This window comes from Chanodichthys erythropterus, chromosome 24 (genome assembly GCF_024489055.1).
Source record: "Chanodichthys erythropterus isolate Z2021 chromosome 24, ASM2448905v1, whole genome shotgun sequence".
Lineage (NCBI taxonomy): Eukaryota > Metazoa > Chordata > Actinopteri > Cypriniformes > Xenocyprididae > Chanodichthys > Chanodichthys erythropterus.
Genome location: NC_090244.1, coordinates 4,959,886 through 4,984,955, shown reverse-complemented (window position 1 = coordinate 4,984,955; position 25,070 = coordinate 4,959,886). Strand labels below are relative to the sequence as shown.

The following is a 25,070-nucleotide window of genomic DNA, read 5'->3' as shown; positions in this document are numbered from 1 at the left end:
TTTTAAAAATAATTTACAATAAAAAAAATGAACTTTTTCACAATATTCTAATTATATGACCAGCACCTGTAAAGTGGCAGACGACAAAACTGCAGCGCGCACTTTCTGTCCTTGGTCTGAACAGCCCTTAAAGGGAAATTCTGTCAGCATTTACTCACCCTCAAGTTGTTTCACACCTGTATGAATTTATTTCATCAAAAATATCTTAATGTATGCTCTGATTATGAACAAAGGTCTAACAGGTGTGGAGCGACATGAGGGTGAGTAATAAATGGCAGAATTTTCATTTTTGGGTGAACTAACCCTTTAAAGTGTTACTATTGTTTCAAATAATCAAATCAAAGTCAGTCATATTGTGGGTTAAATTTATCAGGAATAGAGTATATTCCTATTCAAAAACTATGTAAACAATAAATTAAATAATAAGTAAGTGTGTTTCTGGTCTTAAAGGTGACCCAAGCACAACTGTATGAAGCATGACTGATTCTGAAAGCTGTTTCCCCATCCATAAAAGGGACCATAGCACTTTAACACACATACGCACACACTTTCACAATGCCCTAGAAGGGTCATTCTTCACACTAAAGTGTCAGAGCTACAGATCAATATCACACTGAAGCAAAACTCTGGATCTCTGTCTGTCTGTCTGTCTGTCTGTCTTTCTATCTCGTGTTCTCTCCGCACTCCACTTGTTAAACAAGTTCTCAGGCACGTGTCATTTGGCAAATGTTCTAGCAAGACGAGAGGAAGGGTAAATATTTTCCAGGCAAATTCTGCCATCTGGTAGGCAGCTGGGACTTCCTGGTGGCGAGAAAGTGGATGACACACTTTTTGCAGAAACTTTTCATGCCGTTCATGCACAATATATTTATACACATTTGCATAACTGTGTCTCATTCTCCAAGTTAACATGAATGCGCTAAATGCTAAAGGCAGATCATATCATCTCACCACTGTGTTTTGAAATGCTAACTTACGGGTGCACTTACTTATTTAGTGGTGCTTACGACGATTAATAAAGGTATGACCAAACTAAGTATTACATTTTTGTGCTACGAATATTTTTAGCAACCACTTTAGCAACTGCTTAGCAATGTGCTAACCCAAAGCATTTGAGGTGGCACAGACTAGTACTAATATAATATTCCAAAAATTATACTTTACCTTTCAAGAAACTTTGCGTTCGGTCGCAAAATCTTTGTGTTCCCCCAAAAGAAACTTTGCGTTTGCTCGCAAAATGTTTGTGTTCCACCAAGAAAATTTGCGTTCACTCGCAAAATGTTTGCGCTTCCCCAAGAAATTTTGCTTTCACTCACAAAATGTTTGCATTCCCCAAGGAAATGTTGTTCATTGCAAAATATTTGCATTCCCCCGAGAAACTTTGCGTTCACTCGCATAATGTTTGAGTTCCCTCAAGAAACTTTGCGTTCACTCGCAAAATATTTGCATTCCCCCAAGAAACATTGCATTCGTTGCAAAATGTTTGCGTTTCACCAAGAAACTTTGCGTTTGCATGCAAAATATTTGCATTCGTTGCAAAATATTTGCGTTCCACCAAGAAACTTTGCGTTCATTGCAAAATATTTGAGTTCCACCAAGAAACGTTGCATTCATTGCAAAATATTTGAGTTCCACCAAGATACTTTACATTCATTGCAAAATATTTGCGTTCCACCAAGAAATTTCGCTTTCGTTGCAAAATATTTGCGTTCCCCCAAGAAACTTTTCATTCATTGCAAAATATTTGCGTTCCCCCAAGAAACTTTGCATTTGTTGCAAAATATTTGCGTTTCACCAAGATACTTTACATTCATTGCAAAATATTTGCGTTCCACGAAGAAACTTGTCATTCATTGCAAAATATTTGCGTTCCCCCGAGAAACTTTGCATTTGTTGCAAAATATTTGCGTTCCACCAAGAAACTTTGCTTTCGTTGCAAAATATTTGCGTTCCACCAAGAAACTTTGTGTTCGTTGCAAAATATTTGCGTTCCCCCAAGAAACTTTGCATTTGTTGCAAAATATTTGCGTTCCACCAAGAAACTTTGTTTTCGTTGCAAAATATTTGCGTTCCCCCAAGAAACTTTGCATTTGTTGCAAAATATTTGCGTTCCACCAAGAAACTTTGCATTTGTTGCAAAATGTTTGCGTTCCACCAAGAAACTTTGCATTTGTTGCAAAATATTTGCGTTCCACCAAGAAACTTTGCATTTGTTGCAAAATGTTTGCGTTCCACCAAGAAACTTTGCATTTGTTGCAAAATATTTGCGTTCCACCAAGAAACTTCGGTTTGTTGCAAAATATTTGCGTTCCACCAAGAAACTTCGGTTTGTTGCAAAATATTTGCATTCCACCAAGAAACGTTGCATTCATTGCAAAATATTTGCGTTCCACCAAGAAACTTTGCATTCACTGCAAAATATTTGCGTTCCACCAAGAAACTTTGCATTTATTGCAAAATATTTGCGTTCCACCAAGAAACTTTGCATTTATTGCAAAATATTTGCGTTCCCCCAAGAAACTTTTCATTCGCTCACAAAATATTTGCGTTCCCCCAAGAAACTTTGCATTCATTGCAAAATATTTGCGTTCCACCAAGAAACTTTGCGTTCGTTGCAAAATATTTGCGTTCCACCAAGAAACTTTGCATTTGTTGCAAAATATTTGCGTTCCATCAAGAAACTTTGCATTTGTTGCAAAATATTTGCGTTCCACCAAGAAACTTTGTTCGTTGCAAAATATTTGCGTTCCACCAAGAAACTTTGCATTCATTTCAAAATATCTGCATTCCCCCAAGAAACATTTTGCATTTGTTGCAAAATGTTTGCGTTCCCCTAAGAAACTTTGCGTTCTCTCGCTAAATATTTGCATTCACCCAAGAAACTTTGCATTTATTGCAAAATATTTGCGTTCCACCAAGACACTTCGGTTTGTTGCAAAATATTTGCGTTCCACCAAGAAACTTCGGTTTGTTGCAAAATATTTGCGTTCCACCAAGAAACTTCGGTTTGTTGCAAAATATTTGCGTTCCACCAAGAAACTTTGCATTTGTTGCAAAATATTTGCGTTCCACCAAGAAACTTCGGTTTGTTGCAAAATATTTGCGTTCCACCAAGAAACTTCGGTTTGTTGCAAAATATTTGCGTTCCACCAAGAAACTTTGCGTTCGTTGCAAAATATTTGCATTCCACCAAGAAACTTTGCATTTATTGCAAAATATTTGCGTTCCACCAAGAAACTTTGCATTTATTGCAAAATATTTGCGTTCCCCCAAGAAACTTTTCATTCGCTCACAAAATATTTGCGTTCCCCCAAGAAACTTTGCATTCATTGCAAAATATTTGCGTTCCACCAAGAAACTTTGCGTTCGTTGCAAAATATTTGCGTTCCACCAAGAAACTTTGCATTTGTTGCAAAATATTTGCGTTCCATCAAGAAACTTTGCATTTGTTGCAAAATATTTGCGTTCCACCAAGAAACTTTGTTCGTTGCAAAATATTTGCGTTCCACCAAGAAACTTTGCATTTGTTGCAAAATGTTTGCGTTCCCCTAAGAAACTTTGCGTTTTCTCGCTAAATATTTGCGTTCCCCCAAGAAACTTTGCATTCATTGCAAAATATTTGCGTTCCATCAAGAAACTTTGCGTTCATTGCAAAATATTTGCGTTCCACCAAGAAACTTTGCATTTGTTGCAAAATATTTGCGTTCCACCAAGAAACTTTTCGTTCGTTGGAAAATATCTGCGTTCCCCCAAGAAACATTTTGCATTTGTTACAAAATGTTTGCGTTCCCCTAAGAAACTTTGCTTTCTCTCGCTAAATATGTGTTCCCCCAAGAAACTTTGCATTCATTGCAAAATATTTGTGTTCCACCAAGAAACTTTTCGTTCGTTGCAAAATATTTGCGTTCCACCAAGAAACTTTGCATTCATTGCAAAATATCTGCGTTCCCCCAAGAAACATTTTGCATTTGTTGCAAAATGTTTGCGTTCCCCTAAGAAACTTTGCGTTCTCTCGCTAAATATTTGCGTTCCACCAAGAAACTTTGCATTCATTGCAAAATATTTGCGTTCCACCAAGAAACTTTGCATTCGCTCACAAAATACTTGCATTCTCCCATGAAATTTTACAAAGTTTCTCGAATGAATGCAAAGAAAGCATTGAAATATATTTTTTCCTTCACCATGTCCCTTTAGGGACTCCATATTACTGCAAAGTGTTCATCCGTTGAGTTAGACAAAGCAGTATAGTTGTTTGTTGTCAACATTGCGCAAACCATTAGGGCTGACCAACTCAAAAGCAGAATAAATCATCTTTTTAGACCACTGACATGACTGGAGTCACAAGTGTACATCATTTTAGAACACATTTGTCAAAATTATGACTCAATCACAACTGTGCTCAATGTTGCTTCTCCTTGTCTTAGCAACTACTGAAAATCCTCCCTCTGTAAAGAAAGACAAATTTAAAAGAGCATTTCCAAAAAACCCTAATGGCTTTTCCAAGAACCACATCACTTCTGATCCCAGTAAACGAGGGTACGACACACAAAGAGCATTAAGGTCTTCTATAGATGCAATCTTCATAAACCCCCAACAAAATTAATCAGTTTCAGCATTACCGGAGACATTTTAATGTTTGTCCCTTGTTTCTGTTTCTGAGAAAGTAAACAGTCTCTAAGTGCATAAAAATATTAAGATTTAATTAAGCACCTTGCCTTCTTTGTCCCAGGTTAATTACAGTACTGTGTCAGGGCCCCGCTTTTGCAAAATTATACTCAAAATGTGTCCAGATATGAGATTAAAAAGATTATATATGATGTTTTTTCCATTAGAGCGTTCATTATGGGGATCAAGAGCGTCTGATGTGCTCACTGCTCATGTTCATATGAAGCACATCTGTGTCCTTTCAGCAACATTGACCTCTGAGACTTTCAGCTCCTGCTGTGATGTGCTCCAAAATATCATCTTCATTGATGAATAAACCATCGGAATTGGTCATAATGTCAATAACGTCTTCGATTGGTGGTTTATAATTCTGAAGACGTGACAAACTTCTCCAGGTGGGGTTTATGTACTCAAATTAGTGGCCGCGTTGTGAAGTTTTGGATTGAACCAGTAGAATATTTTCGTTAGTATAGGGGAATAAACACAAAATGGAGGATAAAAAATAAAATCTTATTTATTTCTTAACCCTTAATGTTCTATAAAGGTTAGCTAAGAAATTTAATTTAATACCCAAGGATTCTTGGAAGAAAAAAAACTCAATCTATTAGAAAATTATATTCCCAGCTAAGAGGAAACATCTTTTTATGTTTCTTGAGCTCAAGGTTAGTGTATTTGCTAGAGCTACAAGGTGAAACCGAACACACATTAAACAGAGGCAGACAGTCTTTCGGCTCAGCGTGAACCAACAGACTCAAACTGCTGTCAAAGAGCTGTCAGGATCATGGGTAAAGAGAGATACACACATCACAGAGAGAGGTTCTGACCCACTTCTGCTCATCCTGACAAGGAATACCTACACAACTGTGCTGCATTTGTTATGAGCGAATGAAGAGTTCACCCAAATAAAGTCTTAGTGGTTTAGAACGACATAAACATGTTTCGTTTTTGGGTAAACTCTGTTTTTCTGGAGTTTAGCTACATGAAAAGCTGGAGAGTTGATTTTTAGATGTTCACAAACACACAAATTATGGATTGAGTTACCAAATTTCACAGCGACGGCATTTTGTAATCCATCAGGCATCTCATGCAGGGCGACTCCAGGGACGCGCACAATCTCTGCCATTGATCCGCTGCGAGTCGCTAAATGGCAAAATAACAATAATCAAATCATATCAATTTATATTGTGTAAAACTTCTGTGACACTTTAACAAGTTATCATCAGCAGACTTCAAATTAATGATATTGCAAGCTGATAACTCCTGAAATTGCATTAACTGATCAATAAAGTGATTTATTCTTCATGTAGCGTTTATGTGATTATTTGTCAACCAGCTCACTACTGTCCCCTACTGGTCATTTAGTTCTGTACCGTGGGGTCATGACCCCAAAGAGGGCCTTGGGTCTGTTTTGAAAGGGTTGAGAAAAAAACAAACAAAAGCTAAATGCAAAAAATAAATAATAAAGAAAATCAATCAACCATATAACCGTGCATAGTTAGGACTGCCTAACCTCTTTTATTTTTCATTATTATTATAGCTATTTTTCATACATTTTTTAAATTAGCCTACTGTTTATTTAATTTTCATTTCATTTGAATATTAAATTATTATTATTATTATTATTATTATTATTATTATTAAATGTGTACGTTTTTTATTTAATTTTCATTTTATTTTAAAAATAATTCAATGATAAAATTATTATTAATAGTAGTATTATTAAATATAATAATTATTATTAGAATTATTTTATTTAATTTTCATTTCATTTGAATATTAAGTTGTTGTTATTATTATTATTTTAATATTTAAGTCTCATTTTTATTTAATTTTCATTTAATTTTTTGTATTCATGTATTATTATTATTATTATTTAAGTGTTATTTTTTATTTTATTTCATTTTCATTTTAATATTTAATATTATTATTAATATTTTAAGTGTGATTTTTTTTATAAAGTTCATTTTTCATTTTATTTTATTATTCATTTAATAATAAATTTATGATAATAATGATCAAGTAATCATCATTATTATTAAATATTTTAATTATTTCATTTTCATTTCATTTTATTTGAATATTAAATTATTATTATTATTACATTTTAGTTTTTTATTTCATTTTCATTTTATTTTAATAAATAATAATAATAAAAATAATAATCGTAATTATTATTATTAAATATTTTCATTTCATTTCATTCGAAAATTAAGTTATTACTATGTAATATTTTAAGTGTTATTTTTATTTAATTTTCATTTTAATTTATTATTAATATAATGATAAATTTATGAAGGTAATGATAATAATCATCATTATTAAATATTTTAATTATTTCATTTTCATATTAATTTAATTATAAAATTATTATTATTACAATTATTATATTTCACTACTTATTTTTATTTAATTTGATATGTTTATATTATTAATAAGAATACTGTTATTTAAACATTGTATCAACAGTTCTGGTTCTGTGATGGTTCACTCAATGCAATCCTGAAGGCAAACCGTTCCAGAAGCTTGGCTACAAACGCAGCCGTATTCCTCCAAACTAATAATGAACAACAAAAACACCCCATCCAGGCAAAGGGTCACCTCATTAACTTCATGAAATGGTGCTCACATTTCCCGAGCCCCGAGGCCTGAGTGGCAGAAACACCGTCTGTCACTCTCACATCATTCATGTGGACATGAAATTGATCCCTCAAACCACCTGGATTAATTACAGCCTTCAGCACATTGTCAGACTGTCTGTAATTCTTTCTGACACAAAGGAAAGTGTTTATGGAAACATGAATTGTCACACACACAGTCGACTGTAATTCACACCTTCAGGTTACTTTAGAGAGTCAGAGAGTGTGCCGTGATCAACTGTCAGGTTTGCTGAGCAGCACATCCAGTAAATACAAAACTGGAAAAAGATTTCAAATCATTTATTTACTTATTTACTATCTATATATGAGTTATAATGCAGAACAGTCTAAAATATTATCAGTGAACATGCAGCTTATGGCCAGTAGATGGCAGTGCGGCATAGAATTTAAACCGGTAGAGCGTCAACTGACAAAACTTGATGTTACAAAGTGGGCGGGGCGACGTGTAGGAAAGTCGTTTTGGATTGGTCAGATGTGACATTCATAGTCACATGGTGAAGGGAAAACGGCATGGTTTATTACTTTTTATTTATTTTATTTGTTTTGCATTACACCATATGACGAAAAAAAACAGAAAATACAAGTTTAATAATTAATGATTTAAATGAAAATTATTGAATTTAAAAAAGTGTGTTTTAAAAAAACATAAACATAAAAAATATGCTACGTGGCCGAACTGTATAGACAATATGTGAACAAATAATATTAATTCAATACACATTTTTATTTTCATGTTGTTGTGTATTAGAACCTTTTCCTCATGAAAATATAAGAGAGGAGCGCCGCCATTACATCAGTTGCACTTGCAGCTTCTGGCCAGCGGAGGGCAGCAAAACACCACTAATCTCTCGTAACCCGTTTACACTCCAGCAGCGCTCCGTTGTGTCAGACAACACAATAAAGCGCGTTTACTGAGGATTTTAACGCAGTAAATATTTCACTTATGCGGAGAGGATGATGATGAGGATGAAGTTTGGGATCTGGCTGGCAGGGCTGAGAGCGCATGACGGAGTCGTCCTGCTTCCTGTCGCCGCGTGATGACGTCAGCCGGCTTCGTGTATTGTTTTGACTCGAAATATTTTTCTCTCTAAAATTCCTGAAAAAATAGCGCGAAAAACACATTAAAGACGCACTTTTTCACACGATTCCAGCTTCAGAACAAAAGACAGGTGAGACGATTGATGTTTGTCGGGTTTTGCGTGATTCTAATGCATCTGTTAAATTCATATTCTGTAACAACATTATGTAAAGTACCGTGGCTGTACTATAGTAAAATAATGGTAATCAGATGGTAATGCTACTAAATGAATGCTATAACCATACTTCAAATAATTATATAAATATATATATATATATATATATATATATATATATAAATATACACACACACACATACATGCATATATATATATATATATATATATATATATATATATATATATATATATATATATATATATATACACACACACATTTTATATATATATATATATGTTATGTATATGTGTGTGTTTGTTAGTGGTAATAAGACTGAAAATTATATATTAATTATTTTATTTAAATGTATATTTATTTTACTTTTTATATATTTTTTATATATTATATACGTTTTAATGTATTTTATTATATGTATTATTTATTCATTTTATTTTATATTTTATGTGTGTGTATGTGTGTTAGTGGTAATTAAGAAAATGTATTAATATATAATATATGTTTACACATTTTATTCTTTTATATATATATATATATATATGTATATTTATTTTATTTTTAAAAATATGTTTATATATGTATTTGTTTAAATATTGTTTGTACGGAAGAGGATTAAGCAATAATAAAAAAATAAAGTTTCGAGAAAAAAGTCAAAATAAAATGTTGAGAATAAAGTCATTAAATTGCGAGAAAAAAGTCGTTAAATTATGAGAACAAATTCGTAATTTTTATTTAAATAATTTTATTTTCAACATTTTCTCTCGACTTTTTTCTCTAAATTTAACATTTTTCTCATAGTTTAACAAATTTCTTCTTGTCATTTAACGAGTTTTTTCTCGTAATTTAATGAGTTTACTCTCAACATTTTATCTCGAATTTTTTCTCGAAATTGAACGAGTTTGTTCTCGAAATTTAACAACTTTAATCTCGAGATGGTTTTATTTTTTTTATTATTGCTTGGCCCTAATCCTCTTCCGTATATTTGTGAGTATAAGATTAATAATTAAAAAAAAAAATGATATAAACACACATTATATATATATATATATATATATAAAATAAATGAAATATAATTCATCAAATTTTATACTTGATGTTTTGAGTTTTATCACAGTAGCTCAGAATTATTTTTAAATGCTGAGTTCAGTCATCTTCTCTTTTTACATCACTGCTGTATGTGACACTTAAGGTCAGAGGTCATGGAGGAGCAGAGCGGGTCACCGGGGGGCAACACAGACAACAGCAGCCAGCGTAACGGAGAGGAGGTGAGCAGATCATGTGATCGCTGAGCCCGGGCTGTCGCTGCACAGGTTAATGTGGTCGTGTGAAATGGTGTTTTTGGCAGAAACCTCGCAGGAGCAGCTGGACCAAAGGCAGGAGGAGGAAGAAGCCTCTGAAGGACAGTAACGCCCCCAAAGCCCCGTTAACAGGATACGTGCGCTTCATGAACGAGCGCCGCGAGCAGCTGAGGGCGGAAAGACCAGACGTGCCTTTCCCAGAGATCACCAGGATGCTCGGGAACGAGTGGAGCAAACTGCCCCCGGAAGAGAAACAGGTCAGGAAACACATAGTGCCGTAAACCTTAAAGAGCTTTTTTACACTTTCAATGCTTGTTTAAGCTCCGCCCTCTTCTGGAAAGGGGGCGGGGAGTAGCAGCTCATTTGCATTTAAAGGGACACACAAAAACGGCGTGTTTTTGCTCACACCCAAATAGGGGCAAATTTGACACGCTATAATAAATGATCTGTGGGGGATTTTGAGCTGAAACTTCACACACACATTCTGGAGACACCAGAGACTTATTGTGAAAAGGGGCATTATAGATCATCTTTAATCAAGATTAAAACCTCTACAGAGACATCTGACATCGCTCTCTGTCTCTCTCTGTCTCAGCGGTATCTGGATGAAGCGGATAGAGATAAAGAGCGTTATATGAGGGAACTGGAGCAGTATCAGAAGACTGAAGCCTATAAACACTTCAGCAGGAAAGTGCAAGAGAAACAAAAAGGAAAGAGACACAGAGGAGGTACGAAATCCAAAATTAACTTTTGGCATTCCTGCAATGAAGTGACAGCCACAGCCAATCGGAAAACATTTGATGTTTACTATAAAGCTAATGTGGAGCAGGATTTTGGACCAGTGAGATTTCACAGTTGAGAGAGACTGACAAAATCTTGTGCATCACAAATCACTTGTCCAAACTAAAATTTCTCTCTCTTGCTTTTGTCATCAGATGCTGGGCGGCAGGCACCTGGTGAATCCCTTCATGAGGTAAAATATCAACGACAGGACCCACATTTTTCATGTTATGGAACAGCTGGAATTAACAGAAAATTGTGGTTTTCAGTCATGGAAAACTCTTTAATCAAAATCCATTTTAAAATATTTAATATGCTGTTTTTATGTAATTATTTTTTATGGAATTATCCAATAATCGTACAAGAATGGAAAACTAATGGCAATAAAATCCCAAAAAGCCCTGGGAAATTCAAGGAAAACTCTTTAGTCAACATCTGTTTTTATAGTCTTTTATTATTATCCTAAACTATTTCATTTGCTATTTTTATACAGTAAACTTATCCAATATTTAGAAAAGAATAGAAAAGTAATGTAATTTTTTGTTTATTAAAAAGAAAATATAATAAAAATGATACTAAAATATTTAATTTGCTACAATTTTTATAAAGGGATTTTAATGAAATAATCAAGTAGTCACAAACTGCTGCAAAATGACTGGAAAGGCCACAGAAAATAATAAAAAAAAGTCATTGGAAATTGATATATATATATATATATATATATATATATATATATATATGTATATATATATATATATGTATATACAGTACCGGTCAAAAGTGAGGAAACATTAGTATTTTTAATGGTTTAGAGAGAAGTCGCTTTTCCTCATCAAGCCTGCATTTATTTGATCAAAAATGCAGAAAAAACAGTAATAATGTGAAATATTATTGCAATTTAAAATCATGGTTTTCTATTTTAATATACTTTAAAATATAATTTATTCCTGTGATCAAAGCTGAATTTTCAGCATCATTACTCCAGTCTTCAGTGTCACATGATCTTTCAGAAATCATTTTAATATTATGATTTGATGCTCAGTTATTATCAAAGTTGGAAACGGTTGTGCTGCTTAGTATTTTTTATTTATTTTTTCAGGATTCATTGATGAATAAAAAGTTTAGCACTTATTTAGCACACAAGAACAGCATTTATTCAAAATAGAAATCTTTTCTAACAATATAAGTCTTTACTATCACTTTTTCTCTTTTTTTTTTTTATCAATTTAACACATTCTTGCCAAATAAAAGTATTAATTTCTTTCAAAAAAAAAGAAAGAAAACAATTACTGACCATAAAATTTTGAACGGTAGTGCATATTGTTACAAAAGATTTCTATTTAAACAATTTTTTTACTCTTAATTTATCAAAGAATACTGAAAAAAAATCAGTATCGCAGGTTATAAAAAATATTAAGCAGCACAACTATTTAATAAATCATCATATTAGAATGATTTCTGAAGGATCATGTGACACTGAAGACTGGAGTAATGATGCTGAAAATTCAGCTTTGATCACAGGAATAAATTATATTTTAAAGTATGTTAAAATAGAAAACAATAATTTTAATAATATTTCACAATATTAATGTTTTTCTGTATTTTTGATCAAATAAATGCAGCCTTGAAGAGCTGAAAAGACTTCTTTCAAAAACGTTAAAAATAGTAATGTTTCCAAACTTATATTCCTATTTTTTTATAAAATATTTAATAGGCTAAACTCAAATTATCCAAAAATTACAAACAACTTGAAAATAAAAAAAAGGTGTCGAAATCCTTATTGGATAAAACGTGTTAAATATGTTATTGGTAGCCAGAATATGACCAATTTAGCCAAAATATTTAATAAATTTGGAAAGGGTGAAGGATATATAAATCATTTTGACGGCTATTGTAATTCTATTATGACAGTCTGAGCACTCAAACGTTCTGTCTGTCTCTCAGAAGGATCTGGAGATAAAGGATCGCTCTGTGTTTGATATTCCCATCTTCACTGAAGAGTTTCTCAATCACAGTAAAGGTGAGAGCAGAGTGCTGTTCAATGTGTCAGTCTGTCTTTAAAGGTGCAGTACGTGATTTCTGAGAAATTACCCCAAACAAACACACCCCTCCCTTCACTGCTCCACCCTTAAATAATGCAAAAAGGTGTTTCGCTTCAGTGAAACAGCCAAACCAGTGTTACTCATGTATGGGGCAGAAACAACACAACATTTGTGCCTGTTTTCAGACCTTCCCGCTTCACTCTCTCCAGCTCTGGAAAGCTTTTCTAATATTAACTCGAGTCCTGAAGCTCTTGATTGATCATAACCAGTGATATTCCTTTTCAGATTTTCTCTTTTGTAATGTCTCTCGGCCATCTCTCTTTCTTCAAATCTCCCTCTTGTTCACTCTCTCTCCTCCCCCATCATGAGTGATCTGCTGATTGGCTACAAGTGTGTTGTGCTGCTCAGGCCAGTCCACTTTCAACAGCATTTCTCAGAAATCACTTACTGTGCCATTAGTGTACAACTTGTTTCATTGAGCATGTCTCAACATGTTTCACTGAGCGTGTGTGTTTGTTACAGCGCGTGAGGCTGAAATGCGGCAGCTGAGAAAGACGAATATGGAATATGAGGAGCGTAACGCAGCGCTGCAGAAGCACGTGGAGAGCATGCGCTCCGCCGTGGAGCGTCTGGAAGGAGACGTGCTGCAGGAACGCACTCGAAACAGCCTCTTGCAGCAGCACCTGGACACCCTGCGCTCGGCCCTCACACACAGCTTCTCTACCGTCCCCCTGCCCGGTGAGATGCTCACACACACACACACACACACACACGACTGAACTCCCAGAGTTCACTGCAAAAACCTCCAGCCAGCTGGGTTCATTTAAAGGGTTAGTTCACGCAAAAATGAAAATTATCCCATGATTTACTCACCCTCAAGCCATCCTAGGTGTATATGACTATCTTCTTTCACACGAACACAATCAGAGATATGTTTTTAAAATCTCTTGGCTCTTCAAAGCTTTATAATGGCAGTGAAGGGGGGGCAGATTTTGAACCCCAAAAAATGCATTCATCCATCTGGAAGCTAGTTATTTGAATTTATGCATTTTTAAATATGGATATTTTTCTTACGAAAACGCATCTCTTCGCTTCAGAAGGTCTTTATTAACCACCTGGAGCCGTGTGGATTATTTTTTATAATAGATGAATTAATATTTTTGGACTTCACAATCTGCCCTCCCCATTCTCTACCATTATAAAGCTTGGAAGAGCCAGGATATTTTAAAATATATCTCTGATTGTTTTTTTCTGAAAGAAGATAGTCATATACACCTAGGATGGCTTGAGGGTGAGTAAATCATGGGGTCATTTTAATTTTTGGGTGAACTATCCCTTTAAGCAGTCTGATTCATTTTAGGCAATTTTGTTTAATTTAGTTCAATGATTCATATATTTAGATAAATATTACCTTTCATTTTCATCATTACTCCAGTCTTCAGTGTCACATGATCCTTCAGAAATCATTCTAATATGCCGATTTGCTGCTCAATAAACATGTTGAAAACATTTTTGATGAATAGAAGGCTTAAAGGAACACTCCACTTTTTTTAAAATAGGCTTATTTTCCATCTCCCCTAGAGTTAAACAGTTGAGTTTTACCGTTTTCGAATCCATTCAGCCGATCTCCAGGTCTGGCGGTACCACTTTTAGCATAGCTTAGCATAGTTCATTGAATCTGATTAGACCGTTAGCATCTCGCTCAAAAATGACCAAAGAGTTTCTATGTTTTTCCTATTTAAAACTTGACTCTTCTGTAGTTAAATCGTGTACTAAGACCGACGGAAAATGAAAAGTTGTGATTTTCTAGGCTGATATGGCTAGGAACTATACTCTCTTTCCGGCGTAATAATCAAGGAACTTTGCTGCCGTACCATGGGTGCAGCAGGCGCAATGATTTTAGGAAATCGCAACTTTTCATTTTCCGTCGGTCTTAGTACACGATGAAACTACAGAAGAGTCAAGTTTTAAATAGGAAAAACATAGAAACTCTTTGGTCATTTTTGAGCGAGATGCTAACGGTCTAATCAGATTCAATGAACTATGCTAAGCTATGCTAAAAGTGCTACCGCCAGAACCGGAGATCAGCTGAATGGATTCGAAAGCGGTAAAACTCAACTGTTTAACTCTAGGAGAGTTGGAAAATGAGTTTTCCTTTTAAATAAAATGTTTTCAATTTAAAAAAATGTTCATATAACATATAACTTGCTTTGTTTTATTCCCAAACAAGCTTATTTGAGCGAAGGATGTTTCAGCTGTTACCATTGTGTGAAAGATAAACATTTCCTGACTGACTTTCCCATGTTCCTGCAGGCAGCGGAGAGACGCCCACACTCAATTCCATCGACTCCTACATGAAGAAGCTTCACAGCATCATCCTGTCGAGCCCACAGGAGAACCAGCACCTGATCAGCACCGTCAGGGACGTGGTCAACCGCCTTGACAGGTAGCTGCGCACCACAGTATTCTTGATTTTAATGTGACGTGTGCGATAACACACTGCTCTGATTCACCTGCAGGTAATTGTGAGGCTCCGCCCTCTCACGCAGTAGCCCCTCCTCCTATCCTGAAATGACCACGTTTTTTGTGTCAAACAATTATTCAGTTGTTTCCTATTTATTTTTTTACAATGCTGTTTTTATCTGCTAATTTTTATTTTTTTATTTAGCAGTTCATATTTGCCATGCATTTCATTATTTTAGAAAGGTTGTGGTTTCATCTGCATGTGTACATGTTATTTTGATTTTAAGCTGAATTTTATACTTGTAATTTCTTTCATATTATGTAAGAAGTAAGTGCGATGTTGTGTTTGTGTGAAGAGAGGCAGGTTCGTCTGCAGCTGGTGTCTTTGTGCTGAATTCCCTCTATGTTCTTGACATTTGAAGAATTCAATAAAGCAAATGTATGAAGACATTGAGTGTCTGATTCTCTCTCTCTCTCCTCCAACTCATTTGCTAGATGGTTGCTATTAATTAATTAGTTTTTGTTCCTTCTGGGATGGAGCGCTAGAGACGGCAGTGTCAGAGTTCTCAGGACAGACAGTTTGCTGAACTGGAAAGCTCCGGAAGGCTGGTACTGAACAGCTGTAACCCAGTTGGGCTTAAGCAGGTGTGAATTAATTAAAGGTTTTTATATTAATAAACCCAATGTCTGGGGTGAAAAACGGCGACTCTGGTGTTTTTATTAAATGGAAGACTGCAAGAGGGATGTAAAAGAGAGAAAACTTCTGAAAAAAGCCAGTTTTAATTCAGGCTTTACAGTTTCTATTTGGACTATTGATTTAATTAATTGAATGACATTCACACATTTGTAGCAGTGATTTTTAGTATCATTGAGATACTTATTAATGTTTTGAATCAGTTTTTTATCATTTTAATTTGTAATTTTGTTGTGTGATTTTGTTATTTAATAGTTTTTATTCATTTTAGTTTTAGTTATTTTAGTGCATCAAGTTAAACTAAATTAACATTTGATGAAAGTGTAAAAATGTTATAGACGTTTACTGTAATGCACTGTACTAAACAGTTTTTTTTACATAAAATATATATACAGGTGCTGGTCATATAATTAGAATATCATGAAAAAGTTGATTTTTTTTTATTGTAAATTATTTTTAAAAATGAAACTTTCATATATTCTAGATTCCCTACATGTAAAGTAAATCATTTCAAAAGTTTTTTTTTTTATTTTGATGATTAGAGCATACAGCTCATGAAAGTCCAAAATCCAGTATCTCAAAATATTAGAATATTTCCTAAGATCAATCAAAAAATGGATTTTCAAAACAGAAAAGTTCAAGTTCTTTAAAGTATGTTCATTTGTGCACTCAATACTTGGTCGGCAGCACATATTACAGCAAATGACTTGCTCCTAGCACAAATTACAGCATCAGTGAAGTGTGGCATGGAAGTGATCAGCCTGTGGCACTGCTGAGGCACTATTGAGCCTTCAGATCATCTGTATATTGTTGGATCGACTGTTTCTCATCTTTCTCTTGAAAATATCCCATAGATTCAGGGGTCAGGCATGTTGGCTGGCCAATAAAACACAGTAATATCATGGTCGGCAAACCACTTGGAAGTGGTTTTTGCACTGTGGGCAGGTGCTAAAGTCCTGCTGGAAAAGGAAATCAGCATCTCCATAAATCTTGTCAGCAGATGGAAGCATAAAGTGCTCCAAAATCTCCTGGAAGATGGCTGCATTGACTTTGCACTTGATAAAACACAATGGACCAACACCAGCAGATGTCACGGCCCCCCAAATCATTACTGACTTCAGAAACTTCCCACTAGACTTCAAGCAGCTTGGATTCTGTGCCTCTCCAGTCTTCCTTCAGACTCTGGGACCATGATTTCAACATGAAATGGACTTTCGACCACTGTTCACTGTCCAGTTCTTTTCTCCTTAGCCCAGGTAAGATGCTTCTGACGTTGTTTCTGTTTCAGAAGTGGTTTGGTAGTCCTTTTCCTGAAGATGTCTGAGTGTGGTGACTCTTGATGCGCTGACTCCGGCTTCATTCGACTCATTGTGAAGCTCTCCCAAGTGTTTGAATCGGCTTTACTTGACAGTATTCTCAAGCTTGTGGTCATCCCTGTTGCTTGTGCACCTTTGCCTACCCAATTTCTTGCTTCCAGTCAACTTTGCATTTAATATGCTTTGATACATCCCCATTCAGTAATGACCTTCTGTGACTTACTCTGTTTGTGGAGGCTGTCAATGATTGTCTCCTTGACCATTGCCAAGTCAGCAGTCTTCCCCATTAGTGTGGTTTCAAAGAACAAGAGATACCCAGAATTTATACTGTAGGGATGGGCATTTAATGAAATTCAAATGTAAATATTCTAATATTTTGAGATACTGGATTTTGGACTTTTATGAGCTGTACGCTCTAATCAACAAATTAAAAAAAAAAAAAAAAAAACTTTTGAAATGTTTTACTTTACATGTAGGGAATCTAGTATAAATGAAAGTATCATTTTTTAAAATAATTTACAATAAAAAAAATGAACTTTTTCACGATATTCTAATTAAATGACCAGCACCTGTATTATAAAATAATTTTTAGTCTAAAATTGCAATAGAATCAAAACCATATGTCTAACCAAGTTGTGTTCCAAATTTGAAGTTGATATCACAAAAATTAAAGTTCCCATGAGATTTTGTTTAGGCTCTATATCAAAATTTTTGGTTGCATTCTCCTGTGACAAATGAACACATTTCTGTCACAATATCACTTCTATCACAAAACAGTCACCAAATATGGAACCTTGAGTCTCAGACCTTTCCGACAATATGTGTCAAGATTAGAAAAGATTTGTTAAAATTAATTTTTTAATATGAAACATGACACCGCCCACTAGGGGGAGGAGCCCGCTAGAATATTTAAAGCAACCGTTTCCATGGTAAAGCAATGTCCAATTTTTCTCAGGGCGAATTTTGAGCTTTTAAGCTTTCTAATGATACCTAATTTATGATCATTACTCAAATATGTGATAGGAAAAAAAAGGCAATGAATAAAAGAGTGCCAAGTGTCCCGCTGTTTTTTTGTTTTGTTTTTTGTAAAGAAACTGTTTTATGGTTTCAGTTTTAGGTATTAGGTAACTATGATAACCCTGATTTGTAGGTGTGAATTTAGTGTCCAAATAATATTTGAGTCCTTGTTACTGCACTTATATAGAGAGGAGATTGGCTACAGCTGCATGGGACTCCGGGACATGTGTAATTTCCTTTCTGTTGTCATGTCTATTTCCTGTCAGACAGCAGGACTTCCTGTCATCCGTCAGGAGTGGAGTGTACAGCATCCATGGCACAGGAGGGTCAGATGACCTAACTTCCTTTTAAACCTTATATCCTTCACTGTGTAAAAAGGGAGGGAATTATTTAAACATGGTTCACTCAAAAAATAAAAACTGTGATAATTACCCAACCTCATGGTGTTCAAAACTCATACTTTCTTGTGTGCACCACAAATTACATTTTGAAGTCATTTTTACATGTCCGATTGTGAACGGCTCATTCTTTTGAATTGGATCATGTCAGTGATTCAAACATTGGGTTCTCAAGTTCAACTCACTGACTCACTCAGTGATTATCATTAAAAAATGAAGTACAGTTTCAACAATGTTATCATATGACTTTGAATATAGTTGTAAGGACTACTGATATTTTATGGTGCTTTTTTTTTTTAGCTCCAGTCCATTTCATTGAAATTGCATGGAGGAAAAAAACATGAATATAGTGTTTTTGTGTTCCACAGAAGAAAGAAAGTAATCCAAGTTTGGAACAACATGACATTGACTAGCTAAATGAGGACAGAATTGCCATTTTAGGTGAACTTTTCTCATGTTTACAAAGCATGGAATTGTTCCTCTTTCTCTCTCTTTTGCCCAAAGCGAAGAGAGACGGCTGATCTGAGCCCTGCTGTTTGTGTTCAGGGATTCAGCTGGATGCAAGAACTCATAATCATATCATAAAAGGAGACTCCCTTTGCCCTAGAGATGTTTTTCATTTCCTCAAATGGGAGAAACAACATATTAGAGAGATAAGAAGAGGAGAAAGGAGGAAGAGAGGAGGAGAGAGGAGGACAGGAGATGAGAGAGGAGGAGAGGACAGGAAGAGAGGAGGAGTGGAGGGGAGAGAGAAGGACAAAGAATGAACCCTCTTCTTTTTCATTTTTTTTTTCTTTTCAGTCTCATTACTGCTTTCTGTATTTATTTACCATGTTTTTTTGTGTGTGTTTTTGTTTTTTAACCACTTGTTAAATTATAAATGATAACATATACAATATAACCATGCATGTATATTTCTTTTTCTCTCCTTCCTTTTATTTAATTATCAATCTATACCTGTATAACCTATTACATGTTTATTGCTTTGGCAACATTGTACCATACCACAGTCATGCCAATAAAGCTCAATTGAATTGAACTGAATTGAATTGAGAAGGAGAGGAGTGGAGGGGAGAGAGAAGAAAAGGAGAGAGGAAGAGAGAGACAGAGAGGAGAGGAGAAAGAAGGAGTTGAGAGAGGAGTGGAGATGACAGGAGATGAGAGATTTGATTTTCAAAACCCCTTTTATTACAATTTATTCCAAAACCCATACAACAAATGACCAAACACTAATTAAATCTTAAAGGTGTCCTAGAATCAAAAATTGAATTTATCTTGGCATAGTTGAATAACAAGAGTTCAGTACATGGAAATGGCATACAGTGAGTCTCAAACTCCATTGTTTCCTCCTTATATAAATCTCATTTGTTTAAAAGACCTCATAAGAACAGGCGAATCTCAACATAACTCTGACTGTTACGTAACAGTCGGGATCATTAATATGTACGCCCCCAATATTTGCATATGCCAGCCCATGTTCAAGGCATTAGACAAGCCAGTATTAACATCTGGATCTGTGCACAGCTGAATCATCAGACTAGGTAAGCAAGCAAGAACAATAGCGAAAAATGTCAGATGGAGCAATAATAACTGACATGATCCATGATAACATGATATTTTTAGTCAGGGAGCGCCTGATTTAAAGGGGCCGCAGCCTGAATCGGCGCATATTTAATGATGCCCCAAAATAGGCAGTTAAAAAAATTTATTTAAAAAAATCTATGGGGTATTCTGAGCTGAAACTTCACAGACACATTCAGGGGACACCTTAGACTTATATTACATCTTGTAAAAACTGGTTCTAGGGCTTTAAAATTCAATAAAAAATCAACTCAACAAAAAAGAAAAATACAACTCTTCTTCAACAATTTCACAAAGAATCCCACTTTGCTTCAAAGGATACAAGATCATGCATTAATCTATAATGATAGTCAATCGAAATCCTACATTTTACTCATTTAACAAAAACAACTTCTAAGCTGCTACAAACATTTTGCTCAACTTTTTATTTTCTTGTAACATCAATCATCATTTTTGCTTGACCTAATAAGAAGTTCAACAATTGAGACTTTTGCCGACATTTGTTCACATATCTAAAACCACAAATAAACATTTTTATTGAAAAGGTCACATCAAAAGAATTAAAAATCTTCTTTAAGATATCAAATAAATGTTTGAACCTCTCACAGTGCATGAAAGCATGAAAAAGAGTCACTTTATGCAAACAAAAAGGACAATTTTCAGTGATATATCAGAATTTATCAAAGAAACAAATGCATTAACTGCGATGGCACCATGCAACACTCTCCACTGTAAATCCCCAGTTTTTTTGACCAATGGTGACTTGTACAAATTCTGGTTTTTCATTGACATCAAGATTAACTTCGCCATGGAGTGTCACACTTATTATTCAAAGATTTCTTGTTAAAGGCTTTTACACACAACTCTTATACAAATCCTTGCCACATACAGAATTTGAACCCACAAACATCAATTCTTTACAATCCAACAGCATACCATTACACTCAAGTTTGGAAAAGGGTTTTTACAGTCAAAATGAATAAACCCAGATGAGAGAGGAAGAGAGGAGGAGAGAGAAGGAGAAAGAAGGAGACGAGAGGAGGAGAGAGAGGAAGAGAAGAGGAGAGGAGTTCCATCAGGATTAGGATGTGGTGTGTGTGAGTCATGAGATGTGGAGCTCATTTCCTGTCTCTTATACTGAATATCCACCCTGAACCCGCAGACAATAGACTCACACAAACCAATAACCCACACAATGAGCTCAGCAACACTTTCTCTGAATCAGCTTTGTCCTGTCATGAGGGAATAGGATTTTCCTGCATATCCCCGGCTGATGACGGTCTACTTCTGTCATTCTCATTCTTCAATATTCTGCCCTAAATATGGTTGCTGTATCATAGAGGGAAAAAAATATGTCTCAAATTGCATTGAGATATTTCATGAAGAGCTATGGTCAGATATGGATTAGATTAATATTGTAGTGATGGTTTATGCATGAGTTTCAGCTGACGCAAATGAAAAAAAAAATAGCTATCGGCTTTGAGGAATAATTCATGCCTTTCTTTCTTCTATATGACACAAAAGAAGAATGTTATGCAGAATGTTCACACTCCCCTTTTTTACAACAATGATAACATCCAGCATCTGTCAAGCTCCATAATGGCCAAATAAGCGCTGTAAAAATAGTAAAAACATGGAGAGTTTAATTTCATTTTTGATTGGTTTTGAATAGCAGGATTAGTTCTCAACAGAGATGCAATGAGATTACACTGAGGATTCTAAAACAAAGATACTTTGATTGCTTCCATTGGGTTTCCATTACTGCAAATGTGTTTTCTGATGTTCTCCATAGATATTAAAACAAACCATAATACACTTTTCAAAACACTGTAATGCTCAAATTAAGGCTGAAAGCATTTTTAAAGATCTGTTGTGAAACTATTTAGATTTCACAGACTCATTCAGTCTCTGTAGGAGGATTCAGGGCCTCAATCTCTGAATCACATGGATGTTCTCATACATTGTCATTCACTTCATAAGCATGTGCTCTTCATTAACTGATGTCATTAAGTGAAAGAGATGACAACGTGGTTTTTCAGTCATGTTGTACTTTCCTATGTCTTAAAGTATTTAATTAATTGTGCTTTACACTGTTTTACTATTTGTAGTAGGCGTATCTAGCAGAAAGCTAGTGATTATATATGTTTGTTGGCTAAAACTTGTAAACAAGTTAGCATTTTAGCATTTAGCTTTTTTTTTTAAATGGGTTTTTGGTTAAATGCCCGAAATAAGGTCTGAGGTTAACAAACTCATGATATTTTTATGTTTTATTCTACAACATAAAATGCTTTAATGTAAAATGCTAATTACACCCTTATGATTTTTAAAAGCTTGTACTTGCTAACAAGTTTTATCAGCTGCTAACAAGTTGCTAAATAGGACTACAGAGGTTATCTGAGACATTAAAGAGAAAAATGAAAATAACGTCATTTATCACTCACCCTGATGCCGTTCATTAATCTCCAGAGCACAAATTAAGATATTTTTGTTGAAATCCGATGGCTCCGTGAGGCCTCTATAGGGAGCAATGACATTTCCTCTCTCAAAAAACATATTTAAATCAGTTCATGTGAGTACAGTGGTTCAATATTAATATTATAAAGCGACGAGAATATTTTTGGTGCGCCAAAAAAAAACAAAATAACGACTTATATAGTGATGGCCGATTTCAAAACTGCTTCATGAAGCTTCGGAGCATAATGAATCAACGTGTCGAATTAGCTGTTCAAAGCACCAAAGTCACGTGATTTCAGCAGTTTGGCAGTTTGACACGCGATCCGAATCATGACAACGCTCTGAAGCTTCCTGAAGCAGTGTTTTGAAATCGGCCATCATTAAATAAGTTGTCATTTTGTTTTTTTGGCGCTCCAAAAATATTCTCGTTGCTTTATAATATTAAAATTGAACCACTGTACTCACATGAACCGATTTAAATATGTTTTTAGTACATTAATGGATCTTGAGAGAGGAAATGTCATTGCTGGCTATGCAAACCTGACGGAGCTATCGGATTTCAACTTAAATATCTTAATTTGTGTTTCGAAGATTAACGAAGGTCTTATTGGTGTGGAACGGCATGAGGCTGAGTAATAAATTACATTTTTTCATTTTTGGGTGAACTAACCCTTTAAACATGATCACACTGAATAGATAAATTCATCTACTTTTACAGCCTCTTTGTGTTTATAATTGCACTCTTTTAAACTATTATAACCCAAACTTTCAGGGAAAATGTTTTTTAAATAAAGTTTGTGTGGCCATGGTGTTAGCTAGTTTGTTTATAGCCTGCATTTACTTGTTTACTTTCTAGGCTTCAAAATTCATCAAAGTTATTATTCATTATTCAAATGATCTTAATGAATAAAATGCGAAACATACATTTTTGTTGGTCTTAGAGCTTATTTGTATATAACCTAAAAGAAAATGTGTTAAAAAAATGAAAAATGTACCATATATGTTGGCAATATAGGCTACTTTACATATGAAAAGTGTGGCCCTACTTTGTAAAATTGTGCCCCCTTAGCTTTCCAAAGTTGAGTAGAAGAAAAGTGGTGAAAATGTGGGCGGGGTTAATAGTTTGCGCGCAAACGTTTCGCGGCAAAATTTACTTTTATGGCAACACAGATAGATATGTGCACGGTTTATGCAAAACTGGACCTGTATTAACAAATTAAATGTTTTACTTACGCATTTCTGAGTATGCACGCTTTGATACTGTACTAATCATGATAATATAGTTTCTACGAAAATGATTTAAAAAATAATACCTTATCATTTGAAACTTAAGTTTGTTTGTCTCAAAATATAATACGGGTTCATTTTAGGCAGTATTATTATTAATGTCCTTCCAGTCTCAAATGAAAATCACAACAAAACTGTCTGGGAGCAAAAGCGCGTTTCCGACATTCCAACACGAAGTGCGCGTCCACAGCGCCCTGCCCTCTGCGCGTCCCCGTTCAGTAGGGCTCGAGCCGTTAACGGAGCGGCGGATCACGGACGCGTGATCACACATTTCTCCCCAACAAAATATCCATCAGAGCCCACGTTCAGTTTAACGACAGTTCCGCGATATTTGGATTACGATGGCGCACACGGGTTCGTGAGGAGAGCGTTGTCGTTCGCTGAAGGTAAGAGCAGAAAGTTCGTACGGAGTTTCACAGAAAGATCCACGCGGCGCTCCGCGAGACGCATCAGCTCGAGCGAATGGCGCATATTTAGTCGCGAAACGCGAGAGACGCGTGACGGAGACGCGCAGCTGTGATTTTTCAACCAGTTTATTGTCGGTTTAACGAGTTAAACAATTCAGAAAGGCCATGAAACGTTTGTGCTGTGGTATTTTAACGGTTAAACTGAGTCATTGCGCGTTTTATGTCTGATTGAGGTGTGTAAACAGCTTCAAGAGTGATTATTGTGAGGAAATTATAAAGTGTCATTCCTGCTAAATCATTTCTGTGAGGAGATAAAGTTTAATTTTTCTCTGGAAAACCTGATGAGATCTGACGCCGGTTCTGGAGAATTCCTCAGTGTTTCTGTCAGGATGCTTGTGTGTGTATGTGTGATCAGTTTTGATATCAGCTTTCACTTTAGTAACTATAAAGAAAATATGTTTCAGAAACGTGTATGTCATATATCTGTATGTTTTGAGTTGTCAATGTGATACAGGATTTTTACATTAGGGATGATTTAGCTTTTTACATTCACTGCCAACTAGTTTTTAAATAAGTATATATCAATTAAAGCTCAAAGATTATACCTGTATAATTCATATGTGGTTATTAATAAGGCTGCTTTTTCACCTCTTATGACAGATGATAAACAGGAATTGCAGAAGTCTTATCCAGAGGTCACAGACAGTGAAAAGGGAGCTTGAGAGGCATGAATCATATGGGTTTCATTTTGGGTTTTGGTTTTGAGAGCTTGGCCTTTACCATGGTAACCATAGTT

General features: G+C 35.0%; 2 protein-coding genes across 4 annotated transcripts in view; both read left to right on the top strand.

Annotated features, from left to right (window-relative positions):
* Positions 1-8,174: 8,174 nt before the first annotated feature.
* On the top strand, positions 8,175-15,582 carry hmg20a (high mobility group 20A). 3 transcript variants are annotated; one of them, XM_067379524.1, is made up of 9 exons: positions 8,175-8,491; positions 9,727-9,802; positions 9,883-10,092; positions 10,431-10,563; positions 10,771-10,808; positions 12,563-12,635; positions 13,180-13,395; positions 14,971-15,103; positions 15,177-15,582. In XM_067379524.1, exons 2-9 carry the CDS (start codon positions 9,737-9,739, stop codon positions 15,178-15,180), a joined length of 873 nt encoding a protein of 290 aa, XP_067235625.1. In that variant the 5' UTR covers positions 8,175-8,491; positions 9,727-9,736; the 3' UTR covers positions 15,181-15,582. The 3 variants fall into 3 exon arrangements, with proteins under 3 accessions (XP_067235625.1, XP_067235624.1, XP_067235623.1); XM_067379522.1 differs by having other exon boundaries at positions 8,179-8,491; positions 12,560-12,635; positions 15,177-15,580; XM_067379523.1 differs by having other exon boundaries at positions 8,178-8,491; positions 12,560-12,635; positions 14,971-15,581.
* Positions 15,583-24,063: 8,481 nt separating this feature from the next.
* peak1 (pseudopodium-enriched atypical kinase 1) overlaps positions 24,064-25,070 on the top strand; it is a 49,256-nt gene continuing 48,249 nt past the window's right edge. The window contains exon 1 of the mRNA XM_067379634.1: positions 24,064-24,253. The gene's annotated coding sequence lies outside the window, so the exon portion shown is untranslated. The remainder of the gene's footprint in view (positions 24,254-25,070) is intronic.

Coding starts and splice junctions, on each gene's coding strand:
- hmg20a (XM_067379523.1), top strand. CDS start 9,737: ATGGAGGAGCAGAGCGGGTCACCGGGGGGCAACACAGACAACAGCAGC. Junction 10,564..10,770: donor AGGAAAGAGACACAGAGGAG/GTACGAAATCCA, acceptor TTTTGTCATCAG/ATGCTGGGCGGCAGGCACCT. Junction 12,636..13,179: donor GTTTCTCAATCACAGTAAAG/GTGAGAGCAGAG, acceptor TGTTTGTTACAG/CGCGTGAGGCTGAAATGCGG.